Raw genomic sequence first — 16,273 nt, 5'->3', positions numbered from 1 at the left:
GACCGTGCAGGTACACAGGGAAGCGTGGCTGAGTTCTGTAATGCTTTATCCTCCTGTTGAGTTTGTGGGATCTTCAGTGCTTCATGCAGACGCTGAGCGGTGAGATATTTCCTCGCCAGAGGCAGGAGGCACTGGAAGGCTTTCTGGAGAGCTTGAGCCTGCCAGATGTCTGGAGACTCCTGCGGAGGTTCAGGCTGTTCAGAGAAGCAGGCAGTGGTCTGGTCGCCTCCCCAGAGTCGTCTTACGCTGTCTGACCTGTCTTTCTGTACGTGTGTATGAGTTTCTTGTGAAGCACCAGGGGCCTTATCTCCTTTCGCTCTGCTTTTCCCTTTCAGGTGGGCTGGTTGCGCAGAGGCTGCACGAGCTGGGAGAGGAGTGAAAAACACTCCCAAATTCAGAGGGGCAGCGCAGAGCAGGGCCAGAGGGGAGATGCTTGTGCGTTGTGCAGTGCAGAGCCCTGACACATGCTGTTCCTCCCTGAAGCTTGGGAGGGAGGAAAATGAGAAGGTAGAAAATCTCTGCAAAATAACTGCACGGAGATCGTGGGGGGAGGCAGCAGCATTTTCTGGCTTGCGCTGCCTCTGCTGCATTCGTTGCCTCCAAGGTAAATTATCAGTTTCTTTCTTAAATATTAGCAGCTGCCAGGTAATGAATTCCCCCTCTCCGTATTATAATGGCACTAAAATTGGGATTTGCCTCGGTTTTATCTGTAATTATCCAATGAGAGCATGTGACAGAGAGAGGCACGGCAGAGCTGGGACTTGCCTCCTCAAGACCTCGCAGTACGTGCAGTTAGGTCAAGCTCATGGTTTTGAGGTCCTTCAGCAAGTTGCTCTTTCCCAAGCGGGGGGTGGATTGGGGAGGTAGATCAGCGCACGCAGCTGGAGCAAAGCCAGAATTACTCGCCGGGCTGGTCGGCGTGCCGCAGAGCGTATGGCCGGGCCAAGGCTTTTCCTTTCCATCCTCTGCCTTGGTCCCCTGCGGGGCAGGCAGGAGGCTTCCTTAAATCAGCCCTGCAGAGCCCAAAAACGGGAGCCCCGAGGACCTGCCGCGGGTGCCGTGTGGGCTGCGTGGCTTGATGTGAGAAGCACGAGTCCTCCTTTCCACCGCTGGCTGCTCTAACCAGCCGCTCTCGGGTGGCTGCCCGGCGCGATGGGCTTCTCAGTGCCAGGGAGACTCTCAGTTGATCCTAGTTTAGTTCTGGGAAGCAGCTGCGCTGCCATGAAGCCCCTGAAGGTGCTGCAAATAGGTTTGCTGTTTCTTAATTTAAGCCAGGGAAGGGCCAAGCCGTGAGGTCTGGGTCCCCGGTGGATATTCGACCCTCCTGGGTGCAGAAGCGGGAGCAACGATCCCTGCGCGATGCGCTGCGCAGCGCGGGATGAAGGTCACTCTTCTCCTCTCCATGTGCTGCAGACAGCGTGGAGGGCAAAAGCTAAGCAGGAGAGAGACCTTGTCACCGCTTCAGCGGCAGACAGCAGCTCCTACGCGCTCCGTGGGACTGACGTTGGCAGGGCAGATGGTATCTGTGTGGGCCAGACTGATCGCGTCCTTTCTCCAGGGAGGAGATGGGCTGGGAGCTGGTTGCTCAGGGCTGATCGCAGCCGCCCGGCCGTGCTCTGTGCCGAGCCCATCGCTGCCTCCGCGCCTTGCTGCCAGCCCCAGGCCTTGTCCTCCGCATGCTCAAGGTCCCGGAGATAAAGCTCAGTCCCTTATCTTCCCGTCCGGAGGATGTTCTTGTTGCTGGGACACCCTCTTTCTGCTGCTTCCCGCTGTGCCGGTCGCTTGTTTTTCCTCCTCCCAAGCTGAGGTCAGGTTGGGAATCGAAGCTGTGCGCTGGAGAGAGGAGACGGGAGGCAGGATTGAAAACAGGTCTGTGCTTGTGCTTCAGCCACGCGTGGGGAGCAGATCATCCCGGCCGCCCCAGCTGCCGGGCGGGTGCAGCTAGGCCAAGTCCCCGCGGTGGGGATGCTTCCCGGATCCCTCAGGATCAGGGGGTGGTAGGAAAGCAGGTCTGGGACCCTCTATTCCAGCAGAACCGGCGACGTGTGGAGGCCTGGTCTGGAGCTAGGAACCGCAGGGAAGGGTCTCTCGCTTGAGGGACCTGGTCTGGGAAGGAGACGAAAGGTCCAGGCGGGTCCTTGTCAAGGGCTGCAGCAGCAGGTCTGCGGGGTGGCTCGCGCGGTGGCCCGGGCCGGGGCTGGCTAACCAGCCCAGCAAACACGTTCTCCTTCTCGCTGACTTGCTGTAACTGGGTTTGCAGTTATCGGTGCTTTGAAGCCATAATTGAGGTCTGCCCTCCTCTTTGCGCAGCCTTTTCTCCCGTTAAATTGTCACCCGTCGTGTGGTACGAGGCAGTAAAAGAGAGGTTACAGTCATCATTTCCTAGAAACTGTTACTTTAAAGAGAACAGTACTAAAGAAAAAAAAAGTGGTGAATTGGAGCCAGAGCAATAAAACTCCAAATGTTTGACTTCTCTCAAAATCTGGAACTCCTCACTCATTTCGAGGGTCGGTGCCATGCCTGGGGCACTCTGTACATCTGCAGTTCCGGCTGCTCATGTTTAATAAACTGCATGTGCAGAAGAGCTTAAAAAATCATAGTCCAGGTCCTCTTGGGTTGTAAATAAGCAGAACCCTGCTTAAATCACTGGAGCTGCAATGGCACCAGATGACATGGGCCTGCAGTTATTGGGAGTTTTGGTTGGTTTTCTTGCACGAACATCTTTTGTGCTGTGCAAGAAGTGGCCTGGCTGCACTGTGCTCAGCCGGGCGCTGGCAGCGGCTGTGTCTGCGCAGGTGCCGGGATGCTGCGCTCGCCGCTGGGACCGGAGGGGATCAGGTACGCGGGCAAATACCGGAGGGATCCAGGCTCTGAGGCGGAGAAGGGCGGGTGCTTTGGCCGTGCTTGCGGAGAGGTACCGAGTGCCTTTCTGCTGCTGGTGTGTCTAAATACATAATCTGTTCTGTGCCAATAGCTTGTATTTCTCATAGGTCTTTATACAAAGTGCATTTAAAAACCAGGCAATGTGTTGCTATTAATGCATTTATTGGGTGACATTTATGGACACAAGTGTGGCAGCGTGGGAGTTTTGTGGAGCAGTTTTGTCCTGTACCGTATCTCTGGTAGTGGCTGGTAGCAGCTGCTGGATGGGGCCGCGGCACCGGAGGCCGGCCCGGAGTGCGGAAATACAACCCTGGGGCAAATTTGGCTTTAATCTGCTATTGCCCAGCTTTTGGCAAGGCCAGAGACACGACTGCTCCCGCGGCAGCTTGTCCTGCGCGGCCGCTCGCGCGTCCTTCCCGGGAGCATCCCGCTCCCGAGCATCCGTGTGGTCGGTGCAATCAGACCGGAGGGTTTAACGACCTGGTCAATATAGCCTGGTCGTATGTTGTTCTCTGACCCGCTGCTTATGGATGGATGTGGTCCCATCCGATGTCCAGTCCCTCTTCTGGATTTAGGCCAGCCTAGGGGCGAGCGGAGGTTTCGGCTGCAGGAGAAACCCTGCATCCGGGGTTAGCGGGGGATCACGAGCCGCCCTTCACGCCTCACCTCCACCCTGCATCCGCGTTTCCCATTAGCAGTGCTACTTCTGAGCCTCCCAAAGGCAATTAACACCAATTAATCTAAAAAAACCTAAATGATGTTTTTTCAGAGCCCCCGGCCCTATCCATTCCCCGTGCGGCCCCGGGGGAGCGCGGCCCGGCGCTCGCAGAGAGCTGAGCCCGGTTCGGTGCCGCGCGCGGGGACCGCTGGGGAGCCGCCTGCGGAGACTCGTAATTAGGGTCAGGCCCCAAACGGCCCCGTAGATCCAACTTTTCCATCCTGGATCTTGGTATCTGGGTACCATCCCACGGAGCAAACCAGCCTTCCTGTCTTTGCCTTCCCAAAATGCGGTGTCGTTTCATCCTGTCCTCCTTAAACAGCATCCGCCAGAGCAAGAGCTGCTTTTGCTGGTGGCAGAAGCTGTTTCTGTGTTTCCATACGATTTTCGTCCCGGCGTTCGAGCCCTCCTGCCCATCGCCGAAATTGCGAACCCGCTGGTGTCAGCCCCAGTGTCCCCCAGCCTCCGGCAGGGCCGGTTTCGTGGGTGCCTTGCGTAACGGGGCCTTGATCCCGAGCGAGGCCTTCGGGCATCACTGGAATACGCGTAAATAGTAATTAAGAGCTGGGCGTTTGCTGCAGCCAAGCGTGTTTGTGCGGAGGCTGGATGCGCGTTAGGGCGTGTGTGCAGATGCAGCAGGTAACTTCACCCCACCGGCGTCACCGCTGCTGAAGGTGCTGCATCTGTTCAGATGCTTTTTGAAACAGCGCTGTGCTGAGAGCAAGTAGGTGTCTAAATAAAAGCACATTTCAAGAAAGCGGCGCGGTTTGGGCAATCCAGAGACAAGCAGGCTTTCTTGCAAATTGTCAGGAGGCTCCAACCCGAGGTGCTGCGGGGAGGAGGGCAGAGCTGCTGCCTGGGCAGCGCTGGAGCGTGTCCCCGGCGAGGAGGAGTCGAGCGCTATATATTAACCTTGGCTTTGGGGCTAATTAATCGAGAATATGGGTTATGTCATTTAAAGCAACACAGTTATTTAGGTTTCACAAATTACTCCTGCTCAGCTGAGGCTCAGCAGCTGACGTGAGTGTGGCCCCAGTTCCACCCCCTCCAGCTGCAAAGTCGATTGCTGCAACTCGCTCCAGCTGAACCGCTTTGCCTCGCCGCATGGAAAAGCAGCTTCGTTAACTGCAGAATATTGCTGTGGCTCTGTAAGGGCTGTTTGCATACGCTGACTTACACGTTGCCTCCCAAAGAGAAAGCAGGAGTAATTTCTGTGCCACGAACACGCAGGTCTCTGTCGCGGGAGCTGGTGCCCTGAGCTGCGATTTCGGGGCAGATTACGGTGTGATGGGGAAAAGTGCAACACCAGCATGAACGGGGCTGTTGCCCAAAGTGGCTAAATTGGAGCAGGTTGGTGAAAGCTTGCAGGCTGCTGGAGCAGCACTGCAGGCAGCAAAGTGATGCTTTGATGCTTGTGAGTGATGCTTCAGCCGGACCCGCGGGAGAGCCGGGCTTCAGCGGCGCGGGGCGGGCGGCCGCGTCCCACCCGACGGGCCGGCAGGGAAAGGGGGAGCGTGGGTGAGTTATTTTGGTTTTGTTTGAAACAATAATACTGGAGTTATTTGAGATCTCCACAACAGAGCCAGCTTTTAGCACCCGCGTCTGTGGGGATGAGTGGGCGAGTTGCTTAAAGGGGAGAAAAACAATCTTTGACAACAGTCCAAGAGAAGGGGGATAACTTCATCCCGCGAGGGGAGAGCGGCGTGCGCGTCTGCGTTTGCACCGTGTGCGTGTCCTGCGTTTGCACCGCGCGCGTTGGGCTGCCCTGGCACACGCTGCAGCGGGCGCTTGCACCTCCCCGGCCCGGGGGCTGGAGCAGCCGGTGGCCGAGTCTTTGCAGATCAGACTTTTCGCCTGCTCCCGTTTGCTCCATCCGATACCCAGACGCAAAGAGTCGCTTTCTGCTTCTGCTCCGAGCACCCCAACTCTTGCGTGGGGGCTCTGCTGTTGCATCTTCCCTGCCTCCTGCGTTTTGCCCTAGATACCGGCTTCAGACGCCCTTTTTTATAGCTGTCCCAAGTCCACTCGGCTCTTTCCCGTCCTTGCCCCTTCTTCCCTCCTCCGTTGCTGCAGGAGGTTTTTAAATGAAATCACGGACTAAATTGCAGCTTGGCAGCTCCTTGCAAGGAGTTTGCTGCCGTGGAGAGACACGGGCACCCCCAAAGCGGCGGTGCTGCGGGCCGGGTCGGGGGGCGGAGGGGAAGCAGAGCTCTTCAGCTGCCGCGTAGCCTTTCCATCCTTCCCTTGATCTTGCTGCAATCAGAAACGCCCCTCCGTTAAGCAGTGGCGCGTTTAAATCAAGAGATGACTGGGGGAGGTCGAAAACGGCTGAGCCTCTTCGGCTTTTGCAATCGTGCAAAAAGATCGCGTCTCTAACAGCGCGAGCGGCAGGGGAGCGGAGGGCGGTCGGGAGCCGCAACAGCCCTCCGGTGCGTCGGTGCTCGGGAGCCGGGTGATGGTGCTGCGCGCCTGTGCCCGGCGCCCGCGTGCGGCTGTAGTTCGGCAACGCTGATCCCGATCTATTTTTAAGGTGAAGTGTGCGCGGCGGGTGGGAGGGGAGGAGGTGGAAGGAGAGCTAAATATTCCCATAGCTGCGCTGCGTGTTGGAGAGCATCATCGGCGCGCGCCGGGCTGGCGGTGGTGGGGTGAGGACGGGCCGAGCCCCGCCGCGGGAGCCCGGCCGGAGCCTTGAGCCGCATCCCGCTCCCACGCATCGCTCCCGGCATCGGCGGCCGCGTCCCGCGGGGCTGCAGCGCCTGCAAACCGGAGCTGCGGGCAGAGCTGGCTGCCAGGGCCGGTGAGTAAAACTCGGCTTTTCTTGCGTTTCCCCCTCGTCCCCTGCGAGCGGAGGCCGGAGGAGGCGGCGGGTGCAGGGACAGAGCGGAGGGGCGTCCTCGGGCCGGGGCTCGCTGCCGCCTGCGTTTGCTCCGGGCAGCGGCTGCGTTTGGAAGTTTGCAGCTCTCCTTGGCTCGAACTTCTTTTTATTAAAATTGCTGCAAGTTTGGGGGAAAGGAAGGAGAGCGGGGCACAGGGCTGCTCGGGGCACCTTCTCCGCGCGGGGGGTCAGGAGCAGAGGGGCCCCCCCGGCCCTTTTGGAGGGAGGCGGCAGCAGTGCAGCAGCAGCATCCTCACGCAGGAGCTCCATCCTCAGCAGCGGCTTCTCCGAGTCCGAAGGCGACGGTACCCGCGGGGAGCCGAGCGGAGGCTGCGGCCGGGGCTGGGGGAGCCGAGCGGAGGCTCCCTGCTCGCCTCGGCGCTCGCGGGGCTCCCGCGGGGAGCTCAGCCATGGAGCCGGCGCTGCCCCTGCGCTGCCGGGTGACCCGGCCCGGTCCCCTCGCCGCGTGGCGGAGGCAGCAGGCAGTGCCGCCGGCCGGGCTGCTCTCGTCGCGGGGCTGCCGCGTTAGGTTAACTTTTGGGGGGGTCTTTTGCTAAGCAACGCTGCTTCTGCTAAAAAAGCTGAGTGCAAATCGCAGGATACGTTTTTGGGGGTTGGTTGGTTGGTTGTAGTTTTTCAGTGATGAATCTCTTGGTTTTTAGTAAAGAGTTGAGTTGGAGGGGTGTTTTGTGGCGCCTTCCCTCCGAGCTGGGGCAGCAGGATCCGTGGGAAGGGCCGGTGCCGTTATTGTGCCGGGCGACGGGAGGAGGTGACGCCAGGGGCGGAGGGAAGCTGCCCGCGCAGGGTGAAGCTGCTCCTCGGCGCCTGCCGGGCACCGGGACCGGCGGCAGCGCTCAGCAGCTCCGCACGGGAGGCAGGAGGTGTTTAGCTGCTGCACTTGTTTTCCTGAATCGGGGTGAAAATGGCCCAGGGGGTTTTGGCACATCCATCTCCTCGGACTTTCCATTGAGCCTTTGCCTGGGATTGCTTCAGCCCGCCGGTGCACGGGGGCCGATTTGAGGGGTTTCTGCACCAACGCTGCTCTCTGCGCTGCTCCCCTGCGCCCAGGGGACCCGGGACCGGGTCTGGAGACCGGCCGTGGGGTGAGAAGCGGCCACGGGGCTGGAAACCGTGCTGGGGGACCCCCGGGAAGCCGCCGGCGGGTCGGTGCGGCCGTGCCGAGCCCGGGCCAGCGCAGCTCGGCAGCAGACGGCAGCCCCCGGCTGCGGCTGCGGGTCCATCTGCCCTCGCCGTTCGCGTCTCGGGGCCAGGAGGCAGCCGGCAGGGAGGGAGCCAAGCGCTCCACGCGTCGTCACGCTTGGCGTTTTAATTAGAGCGGAACCACGCAGCGGCGTGTGCACGCTCCGGTCGCTGCTCTCGCCGCGATCCAGCATCCTTCCCTCACCCCGGGTGCATTCGGAGCTGAGACCCGACGCAGCGAGCTGCAGCCTGGCCGCGCTGCCCGCACGGGGCGAAGCTCCTCCTCGGGGCCTGCCGCCGCCGAGCTTCACGGGGGCGGCTGCGGGGAAGCAGGAGGGACAGAGGCTCGGGGCCAACGAGCCGGCTTGCCCCTCTCGCCGGGAATTCGGGTCTCCAGGCCGGCGATGCGGAGCCGCGAGGGATGCGGAGCCGCGAGGGATGCGGCGCTGCCTCCCGCGAAGCCCCGGCAAGGCTGATTTTCAAGGGGCGACGGGACGGCTCCGAGGGTGGGGAAGGCGAGAGGGGTTTCTCCCCTCCCCGAGCAGCTCCCACGTTGCTCGCGTTGTGCTCTGGCCCGCTGCTAATTTTGACGCTGCCCTAAATAGAAGCTGAGTGCATCTCATCTGCTGCGCTTAGCACATGGGGAAATTTGTTTTCCTTCGTTTACCGAATCCAGCTCGTGGCTTTAACCCCGTCGGCACAAGTCTCTGCCTAGCACCAAGCTGCCCCAAAGGGCTTCACCCTCCCCCGGGACGAGCCCGGCAGGACGGGGGGCTGCCAGCTGCCCCGGGGCCCCTCTTTACCGCTGCACGGTAGCTTTGTGTGGGCAAACCCCAATTTACAATTTTTTGGCCCATTTCCGACGCGGTTCCTTTGCTGGCACCCGGGCGAGCGCAGCAGCTTGGCGCTCGGGGGCTCGGCCGGAGCCTGGCAGATGCCTCCCTTATCGCTGTCTAATTTTACAGCCTGTTCTCGGTGGCTCTTGAGAGGTATCTGCTGCCCGTGCCGGCGCCAGCCCCGGGTTCGCTCTCCGCCTGGAGCCCGGCACCGCGCAGGGCTCGCGAGGGGCTGCCCGACGCCAGCCCTTGGGCAGCGCGGCTTAAATATATCACCGTCTAGCGCAGGGTGCTTATTTGGGGCGCTTGTGCAAGAGCAGTTTTCCCGAAGAACTGTAATTTTGCGGCATTTGCAGCTCGCGGGCTGCTGTCCCGAGCGGCGCCGCTCGGATGCGGAGGCAGAGGAAGGAAGCGCTGGCAGCGCCGGGGCAGCGGCCTGCAGAGGTGAAGTTTAGCTGGAAGGGAAGGCTGGGGGCTGGCGTGCCGGGGCTGAGCGCGACCCGGCTGAGCCTGACCCGGCTGAGCCTGCGGGAGGAGGGTCCCCGCCGATGCTGGGGTCGTCGCTCCCGTCTGCAGGCGTTTTGCCGTGCCCGGGTTAAAGGGTTCAAGAGGAAAAGGGGAGGCTGGTTCGGAGAGGAGCATGGAGGGACCCGGGGCACCCGCGCCGCCAGAAGCTGCCGTGATACAGTACTGCTGGACTGAGGAAAAAGGGATGCAAAAACGCCCTTTTGCCCCCCAAAGCGTGCGTGGCGCGTGCGTGTGCACGGCGGGGTCTCCGGCGCGACGGCCCTTGGCGCTGGCGCAGGTCGGAGCAGCCTCCCCGCAGCTCTGCCCTATCCTGCTCCGGGGTGGAGCCAGGCTCCGAATCAAATAGCAGGGACCCCCCGGCCGGCTCCAGGCTGCCGCGAGCCACCGGCTCCGAACGGACCGGGCCAGGGCAAGCCGAGGGGTCAGACGTTGGACTCTTCATGTTTTATTGTCGTTGCAGAAGATCAGCCGGACGCCTTCGGACGAGGAATGCTTCTTTGACCTGCTGAGCAAGTTCCAGAGCAACCGGATGGACGACCAGCGGTGCCCGCTGGAGGAAGGCCCCGCGGAGGCTGCCCAGGCCGCCGCCACGCCGGTCCCCGCCCTGGAAGAACGAATATGTAAGTGCCGATGTGTGTTAAGTCCCTGTTACTAGAGGGTGATGCTGCTCCCGTGGTGTTGCCAGCTGTCATGGTTTTAGTGCGAGCGTCATCGCGTTTTTCCCAAGCTGCAGCTCCCTGAACCTAGTGATTCTGCGGGAATCTCCGTCGTTATTTAAGGCAATAGGAAAGCAATATTCTTATGTTAATGGTTGCTGAGGGAAAGGCTGGAGAATGCGGACTTAAGGCTTGGAGAGTATGCTGGCAGGAGACCTGCAAACCGTACGTGGGTTTTTTTTCCTTGTGGATCTTTTGGAAGTCTCCGAGCGCTGAGGTCGGCACCGGCACCTTTGCCCCTGCCAACATCCGCAGGTGGAAGGTGCTGGTGGTTGCAGCCGAGGAGCCGTGTGAGACCCTGCAGACCAGGGGCCGGCGGAGGGTCGGGCTGGGCTTTCCCAGGCAAGTTAAAGCGTCGTCATTTTTTCACGTAGTGTCACCACAGAGTGAAAACTTCTGGATCTTGTACAGATCTTGGATGCTGGGGTGAAAGGTGCTGTGTAAAAGCAGAGGGAAGCCAGGAGGACGGATAAGCAATAGGAAGCTCGGAGCATGCCGACGGCTGTCTAGCTCCAAGGAAGAGCGGGATAAAGTGAGGAAGCTGTCTGACAGCTAGATCGCATGGGAAAGGCAGCTCAGGTCTGTGTTTGCACTTTAGTTTCGTGTCTTTTTTTAAATGAACCTATGTTGAGGTCCTTAGTTTAAACCATGTTGGAAAGAAGCACTAAAACATGCAAGTCCCTCTTGCGTGCTTAAGCACCATCCAGAAGGGCTCAAAGCCTTTTATTTAAACTGATGAATTTGTTTATCAGTTTCCAAAAAACCACGAAGTGCAGGCAAAAGTAAAGACCCCTGACGTCCCTCTGAGTGCAGCTATGAGAGCTGCAGAACGAAACCACTCGGCGAAGGCGCTGCCGGTGCCGGGGGCTGAAGCAGCGGCCGGGCAGCGCTGGAAAGGTCACCGGGCAGCACTGGAAAGGTCAGGTGGTGTCACAAGAAACGCAGGCTGGCTGCGAGTTGAGCGTTTTTTTCTGGCCTAAAAATAGAGTGGAAATGAGCATTGTTTTTTAAAGGTATGCATTTCTGATGCAGAAGTGTGCTTGACTTTACCTGCTGTGTAATTTAGGGGACTGATTCTAAAATACTAAGCTTTCTAAAGAGCGTGCAAGCAGGCTGAAGTCCTGTTTGGTGGTTGTCTGGTCTGAAAGATGCATTTTGGACATGTTACTCGGTGCGAGCTGCAGGGTACCGGCTGCCTTCCTCCCTTAAAATGAGTGCTGCTATTTTGCATGCGTTCCTGCATCCCCACAGGCAGGGGCTCTGGGAAGAGCACGCAGCGTCGTGAGGCTTGGGGCACGCTCTGCTTGAATGCTCTGCGTTCGCTGAGACAGTAAAAGCGACTGGGCTGGTTTTCTTAGGGATGGTTTGGCTTGTCCCCGTCAGAAGCGCAGTGTCCGTTGTTGGGGGACGCCTCCCTCCCAGGCAGCAGCCCGGAGGAGCCGACGGGCTCTTTCCGATGGCTGTGTGCTGGCCCAGGGGCCGGTGTTGCAGGGCTGGGGCTGACTCGCTTGTCCTGCCGGGGCCTCGGTGTCGCTGACGGGCTGTTTGCAGGGCTTCCCTCTGTCCCTGTTGCTGCTCGTCCCCACGAGGTCCAGGCGATGTCCTCCGAGCAGGCGTGCTGTGGCTCCTCCAGTGCTCAACTGGCCCACGTAGATACATGTACGTGCATGTGCAGGTTCAGGGCTGGAACCCACCCCGACACCAGCCTCCCCCGGCTCCCGAGCCCGGGCTGCCTCTGCTCCGTGCAAGCTGAGAAGAACCAGGCCCCGGAGTGTTTTCCTAACGTGTGCCGCGTGATGCGCGTCCTGCAGCTCGTGACGGCCAGAGCGTCTGCAGCTCTCACCTCGGCACAGCCTCTGTTCGAGCTCGCCCCGAAAGGGCAGGGTGGCTGGGGGGCTTGGGAAGCGTGTGCCGCCTGAGGAGCGGCTTAGCCAGGCCCTCGCTTTGCTGATTGCCCGGCCTGTAGTTACACCCAGCCCTGCGGATCGCGCGGGGTGTCTCTTACCAAGCCCCATAAGAGCATCCGGACTCTGCGTTCACCTGCAATCGCTGCTGTGATTGTCCCCTCCGGGCCCGGCCCTGTGCCCCGAGCCAGGTACGGGCCGGCCCTTGCGCAGCGGTGTCTCTCGGCTCTAGGTGGAAACCAAAGTGGAAGCAGCAGCGGATGCTGCCTGTCGTTGCGTTTGAAACAACAGGGATTTCTCACAGGCAGCAGTTAATGTTGGGGCAGTGGATCTTCTCGACAGCCTAGGCTGAGGTGGCATCTTTGGGCTCCTCTAGGAACTGCCTGAAGTGCAGTGAAGAGCCTGGCAGCAAGCCTGTCCTGGGAGCGCGAAAAGCGGGAGATTTATATACCAGGTTTCTGCTCTTTACCCTATTAAGGCACTTACTTTCTCCCTTTGCTGCCCGATGGGTTTGTGGGTACATCAAAGGCTTGTGAGGGAGGATGATACCAGTGTGTACCGGTGTTTTGACAGCCCAGCCCTATAAAGCTGGATGCGTTCGATCTAAGAGAAGCTTGACGGCCCAGGGAACGTGCTGGAGGCAGCATGCGCAGCCCTCGCTGCGCTCCAGCTGGGAGTGGGAACTGCAGCTCTGCTGAACCTAAGCAGTTCTCCTTCCCCTATGGAAGGCAGAGCAGTGTCCCGCTCGGGTTTGGCCGGCTGGGCCAGGACCTGGGTGTAAGCAAGCTCCTCGCAGCGGTCCTGCTCACCCTTTGTGCAGGACACCTCAGGGGATGCTGCCCTGGGAGGCGGCTGCTGTAGATCAGCGGTGCCTGCAGCCAAGTCAGGCCACAGCACCGGCCTGCAGAAAAGACTACGAGTGGTTGCGTGCTGGGGCCAAGTCTGCAGTGGGTTTTGTTCCCCCGTAACAGTTTGCTGCTTTCATGCCAGGTTCCTCTCTGCTCTCTGGCGTTGCCAGCACTGGGGTTGTTTCCTGCTGAGGAACTTCACATTCCTCCACCTGTGGCTCTCACAAGGCTTTGCTGGGCAGGGAGCAGCCCTCCACCCCTCGCAGGGTGGAAGGAGAGGCCCTCGGTCACCGAGCACGCCTGGGTCCCTCCCCAGCTCAGCCCCCGGGAGGACTGGCTGCACGGAGAGCCGCTGTGCCTCGGGGGGTGGTGTAAGGCTCAGCTGCAGCCTGCTTGGTTGAACAGCATTTTGGCAATGAGAAGGACTCGGGCTTATTGCTGAAAGCAGAGCTGCCGCTCAGGCAGGAAGAGGCAGAGCTGTGAACGCGCTGACCCTGGTTTGCTCTCCTCTCCTCTCCCCGCTCACAGCGCAGTCCTCGCTAATGGCGTCTCCGCAGACAGAGGAGTTCTTTGATCTCATCGCCAGCTCCCAGAGCAGACGGCTCGATGACCAGCGTGCCAACGTGGGCAACCTGCCAGGCCTCCGGATCACACACAACAACCTGGGGCACCTGCGCGTGGAGGGGGACGCCCAGGAGCCGGGGGACGAGTTCTTCAACATGCTCATGAAGTGTCAGGTACCAGCAGGGCTGGGCCACAGAGCTTGAGGAAGGGGCGCTAGCTTCTTCCACACAGGCAAACCCCATCCTGTGATCCTGTCCCTGCCCCGGACACCCCAGTGGGTACCGGTGTTTGCTTTTGCCCTGCACCCAGGGCTGTGCCTTGGCACCGCTCTACAAGCAGGGAGTGCCCTGGGCTGGGTCACTGCTCCTCCTTTTCACTGGTGCCCACGGTTGGGTTGCAGCACTGCTGGTGCCACCGCCCTGCACCCCACAAACAGGGAGCGTGTGCTCTGGCCACCTCCCGGGCGCCTGCTCCCAGGCCTCTCCTTCCACGACAGCACTGTCTTGTCACTGCCCGCTCTCACTGCCTGTTCTCCCACCGTGCAGTCCTCCAGGATAGACGACCAGCGCTGCGCACCACCCGACTCCATCCCCCGTGGCCCCACCATGCCTGACGAAGACTTCTTCAGCCTCATCCAGCGCATCCAGGCCAAACGCATGGACGAGCAGCGGGTAGATTTGGCCTCAGCCCAGGAAGAGGCAGCAGAGGAGCAGCAGAGGCCCAGTTCCAGCTAAGAACTCGGGTTTGGTTTGGGGGGTATGTTTTGGTTTCATTTTGTTTTTTAAAAAGAAAGTAAGCGTAGGCGGTTTCAAACCTGAGCGCTCCTGCTCTACCACGGACTTCTCCTGGGAGCCGCCCCAGGGACGTGGGGAGCCGTACCTCCATCGTTTTGCACCTGGCTGTTCGGCGGAGGCAGTGTTACATGAAGGTCCACCAGCCGGGGGATGGTTTTTAAACATGGGTTTTATTTTAGGTAATGTGGCCACTGTAACACCGGGCAGAGCACGAGGGAAGGAGACTTTGGCAGCCCCTTTGCTTGTCACCTAAAAAACCAGGAACTTGTGCTGTCAGCCAAAGGAGGAGCCCAGAGTGGGTAAACTCCAGCCTTGATGTCTTTTATTTCCACAACACTTTTAATTTAATGGGGAAAGGGAAGAGCACCTTCTCATTTTGGAGTCCTCCTGTCTTGCCTGCATCATGAGGTGACACAAGTTGCTTTGGATCCCTCCCTGGAACATCTTGCTCGACTTTGCTCTTTCTACAGGAGGAAATGAGTCCAGGTCAGAGGCTACACAGGCTCTTTTAAAACCTTATCCCAGCCCCAGCTGCAGTCATGTTCCGCTGAACAATTAAGTTGGTTCTTGGGTTGCTGAGGACTCTGGAATAAGAGCCCTGTGCTATCCCCTCCGCTTCCCCAGCCACATTCCTGTACAGAGTTGTACCAGGACCTTCTGACCAGGAGCCAAGGCTCTCCTGCTCTTAGCTTCTAGTGCCTGGGGCATTTGGAGACCTCTAGAGAACAGGCGTGCAGCAGAGCCCCTGGTTTAGTGTGGAACAAAGCCTGAAAAGTAACTGCCAGCTGTGCAGCCCAAACTGCAGGCCCAGGATAGGGGGTCTGCATCTGGAAAAGAAGGAAGTCTCTGTCCATCTGTCTAGCACACCAACCAGACTTAGGCAACTCATCGCTTCTGGTGCAGCTGCAGCCAGAGGTCTCCTACAGGGTTGGTCCCTGCTGTGCAGGGCACAGCAGGTGAGTGCACCCAAGGCAGAAGCCTGCATTTGGCATTGACCCTCTTTGAGAGCCAGAAGTATTTTCTGGCCATGGCTTGTCACAAAATAAGCAGAAGCACCACCACCCCCCTCCCTTTGTGCCCAACGCCAGTGGGGGATAACAGCCCCTTCCTCCCCTTGTTTCTCCTGGAAACAGTCCTGTGCTGCTGCCATGCCCTGCACGCCCTGGTAAAGCTGCTCTTGGCAAGGCACTCCTGTTTTGCCCAATCTGCCTGGTACCATTTCAGCAAGAAATGGAGCCCCCGAGAGCCCCGAGATGGGGTGTTAGCTGGGAAGTCAGTTCCACCCCGCACACAGGTGCAAGGGTCTACACTTATTTTCATTCCTCCTTTTTTTGGAAAAGTGGGAAACGCAAGGCCAGAGAGGAGGGGAGCAGGGATCTAACTTCAGGAGGTGGAGTATCTTTTTTCTTGATTTGAGCGGAGAGGCTATCTTGGACTTTAGAAACTCCAGCAATGAGTTCTGCCAAAGTAGATATGTTCCTATAGAGAAACAGATTTTGAACAAATCAGCACTTTCTAACTGAAATGCATTTAATGAAAACATTTCCAACCAGCAGTAAGATTTTTAGACCAGTGATGCTGCTCATCGGGCATTTAACCTGCCTGCACTGACCATTTGGAGGGGTAGCTGCGTTTTACCTGCCACCGGGGAGCACTCACCTGCTACGCTGCTGCACGGATCGCTCAGCAAGAGACCCAGCCTCCTTCCTGTGGCAGGTCAAAGCGCTGGAGATGCTGTGCTGGAGAACCAGATAAGTGGACCTGCCCAGCCACGTACGTACTGAGCTAGCTTACGTTTCTAAAGGGGAGGAAAACGTTGAAGATGAAGAGGACTTGACCAGCTGCAGGTGTGGCTCTATGCAGCTCTCAGCCAGGTGGTGAACTGGAATCTGACCGTTAAGCTTTCAGAGGTGTTAATTATTTGCCATATACTTGAATGTATGAGCTTATTTATTTTTTACATGTGCATTTGCTAATGTCATTTTAATGGGGAATTTCCAACCCCCAGGTACTTTTTTTTTCTAAAAAATAATCTGCCAAATGAATTAATATATTAGAAACAAATACAGCTCAGTGGGTAGGGGGGGGGTTGTGCTTAATAAATATTTGTGTCTAAGCTTCAGTGACAAAAATTCATTTCCATTATTTTCTGGCCAATGTGCCTGCTGTGCCAAAAGCAGAAGCAACACTGGCCTTTTGGAACGGGGTGGGAAAGCACGATGCTTTTTTGTGGGAGACATCACCAATCGCAGAATGCTAAAAAAAGGGTGTATGCCCCCACCTACACATCCCTCTACATGAATAGTACACATTTCTCTTAGGGAGCAGTCACCAGCCCCAGCTCTGCCTGCCTTAAATGCACAGTATCTATCTTGCTGTACTTACTGGTTATGGAGGAAGGATACAA

The 16,273-nt window shown here is 58.6% G+C and overlaps 1 protein-coding gene across 5 annotated transcripts in view; it reads left to right on the top strand.

Annotated features, from left to right (window-relative positions):
* GPSM1 (G protein signaling modulator 1) overlaps positions 1–15,988 on the top strand; it is a 70,334-nt gene extending 54,346 nt beyond the window's left edge. For 4 of the 5 annotated variants that reach the window (XM_064523875.1, XM_064523873.1, XM_064523871.1 and 1 more), the window contains 3 exons: positions 9,501–9,660; positions 13,037–13,245; positions 13,618–15,988. In XM_064523875.1, the coding sequence (XP_064379945.1) occupies positions 9,501–9,660; positions 13,037–13,245; positions 13,618–13,806 (558 nt within the window). In that variant the 3' untranslated portion in view covers positions 13,807–15,988. The remainder of the gene's footprint in view (positions 1–9,500; positions 9,661–13,036; positions 13,246–13,617) is intronic. The other variant, XM_064523872.1, reaches the window with a different exon arrangement.
* The last annotated feature ends 285 nt before the right edge of the window (positions 15,989–16,273 follow it).

Source organism: Dromaius novaehollandiae, chromosome 20 (genome assembly GCF_036370855.1).
Source record: "Dromaius novaehollandiae isolate bDroNov1 chromosome 20, bDroNov1.hap1, whole genome shotgun sequence".
NCBI lineage: Eukaryota > Metazoa > Chordata > Aves > Casuariiformes > Dromaiidae > Dromaius > Dromaius novaehollandiae.
Note: the sequence above shows the minus strand (reverse complement) of the source record. Positions and strands in the feature narration are given on the sequence as shown.